This window comes from Schistocerca serialis, chromosome 5, assembly GCF_023864345.2.
Source record: "Schistocerca serialis cubense isolate TAMUIC-IGC-003099 chromosome 5, iqSchSeri2.2, whole genome shotgun sequence".
Taxonomy (NCBI): Eukaryota; Metazoa; Arthropoda; class Insecta; order Orthoptera; family Acrididae; genus Schistocerca; species Schistocerca serialis.
In genome coordinates, this window is record NC_064642.1 from 460447712 (window position 1) to 460450260 (window position 2549).

Genomic DNA, 2549 nt, shown 5'->3' on the forward strand with positions numbered 1-2549 from the left:
CTAGAAGATGGAAGAAGTACAACGCAACAATTATTACAGACAGTGAAAAAAATTTCTACGAGATTCTTCAACAAACACAGTCACGTTCTTTTAATGAGACAAGGCTTGAACTCTAGCCAGATAGCTGGGCATATCATTTCTCATATTACTGACGGTTTCAACAGCAATGCGTCATTAACAGTTACGTATTTACCGCCCGATTCAGAATTAATTCCTTTGGTGAACTGTAGTGAAAACCAAGCTAATTATTCAAAGCCCGATGTTTACATATTAACTGCTCAAGATTTTTCGGAAAGCGTGTTCAATGAATGTTTCCAGTCGTTACAACATCTGTCACTTTGGAACCCAACTGCAAAGTTCCTTCTGGTTGGTGACGATGTATGTTCTCTTAACTTTAAAGAAGAAATTGCAGAAATTTTTAAACTATCTTGGAAAAAGAAAATTTTAAACATTGTTGCGGCAGTTACATGTAGAGAAATGAACTATTCTTCTACAAGTGTTCTGACTTATGATCCATTTCTGGTTAAAGATAGTATATGGAGCGACTCTTACACCCCAACGCTACTAGAGATCGAAGACATGGATGACATTTATTACGATAAATTCATGAATCTTAATGGCAACGATGTTCGCGCCTCAATGTTTACTGTAAACCCCAGCGCGATAGAAGACAATACCACCGTTTCTAAATTTCGTGGCTGTGACGCCCAGATGACAGAAACGTTGGCGAAATATATGAATGCAAATCTTGTTATGTTGCCAAATGACGGGTCAGGCTTTGGGAAATGGAACGGTACTGTTAACACCGGAACGGATGGCGACGTCATGTTTGAAAGAGCAGACATCGCACCAAATACTCGGTACATAATTGTCGAAAGACTGAAAGTTCATGGCTACACTTACCCTCATGACAAAGAAGACCTGTGCATCCTTGTGAATAAGTCATCTCGTATTCCTCAGTACCTCAACATTATTCTGCCGTTTGCCATAATAGCCTGGATGACAATTCTTTTAAGTATGCCATTTACAGCTTTTTTCTGGAGTTTAATTCGTCGCTTTGGCAATGGCTCATCAAGGGCGGAAAAGTTTGCGTGCGTGTACATTAACAGCTTTCTTAAAATATTTTCTGTGTTTCTATCAATAGCTGTGCCATCGCTTCCATCCGTTGGCCGCGAGCGCATACTGTTCGTCATGTGGACGTTCTTCAGTCTTATAATCACTAACACGTTTCAGGGATCGCTGACGAGCTACCTCACAATTCCAAAGTACATGCCAGACATCGACACGATGGAACAGTTGTCCAGATCGGGCTTAAAGATCCTCATTCACCCGGAGCTGCTGCCCGTTTTCAAACTAGACACGGGGAACCCCGTGATAGATGCCCTCAACAGGAATCTCATACCAGACATTGACATGGAAGGATACCCAGAGAAAATCCAGAGTGATGGCGGCACGTGTGCTTTGGTAAACGCATACGTCGGCCAATTTTTGATACGAAGTAGACATTACGTGAGAAACGGTTTCCCGTTACTGCATTTGACGAAGGAGTGTCCTCTGCCCGCAGTTGTCGCTTTTGCTACTCAGAAGTATTCCCCGCTACAGCCTAGATTCGACTCGCTGATAAGGCGCATCGTAGAAGCCGGGCTTTACAAAAAGTGGCAGAAAAATACGCTGGACGAATCGATAGCAGCGGGAGACCTCCTGCTTATTAGCAACCGTGAAGGAAAAGCTGATACGGAACGCATTACTATATCCCATCTTCAGATGCCATTTTACTTACTGTTCCTTGGTTACTTTCTAAGTTCTGTACTCTTCTTCACCGAGTACGTAAGAATGAAAGTGAACATTAATAGCATAAAAAATGAAGGAAACAGAAAATTTGGAAGACGTCAGAATAATCAAACTTCGGAACACGGCAGTGGCATTTCCTGTCAAGGTCCGTAGAAGAGACTTTCGACTTTCACGTGCAAATTGTTATTGAAGCATTTTATTTTTCATTTCTTTATAGTAATAATTTGGAGAATCTAACTGCAGCTGCTTTAATATTTAGAAGCACTACAGGGTCTGTAATTGTTTGAATTTACATGTACGGAAAAAAACTGAAAACACGTAGAACAACAAGAATGTTTCGCAGGAATGTAACAAGTGCTCTATGATGATCCTATGACAGGAATTTACGTGAAGAAAAGTCCCGCAGGAAAGTAACAATTGTACTTCGATAACCCTATGACAAGGAGTTACATAAAGAAAAGCAGAATGACCGGAATTTAGTACGTGAGAAAATACAAATAATTTCTTTCAGGCCGTTTTAAAAAAACCTTCAGAGACGCTAAAATAATAATGATTATTTGACCCAAAATCCAATATTTGTAATTATTCTAAAAGTAATGGATTATATGCACAATTTCTGCGTATCTTCCTGCTATCGGCAGGATTTGTGACAGTCCTTTGGATCATATCCTACTTGAATTAAAAATGAAAACAAATTGCTTTAATGTTTCTGTAATGTTATATACAAAATAAGAAATATGAATAAATTTGCATGTAAC

The 2549-nt window shown here is 39.6% G+C and overlaps 1 protein-coding gene across 1 annotated transcript; it reads left to right on the plus strand.

Annotated features, from left to right (window-relative positions):
- Nucleotides 1-579: 579 nt before the first annotated feature.
- Nucleotides 580-1944, plus strand: LOC126481994 (ionotropic receptor 21a-like). The gene has a single exon (XM_050105959.1). The coding sequence runs from the start codon at nt 580-582 to the stop codon at nt 1942-1944; it is 1365 nt and encodes a 454-aa protein (XP_049961916.1).
- Nucleotides 1945-2549: the final 605 nt, after the last annotated feature.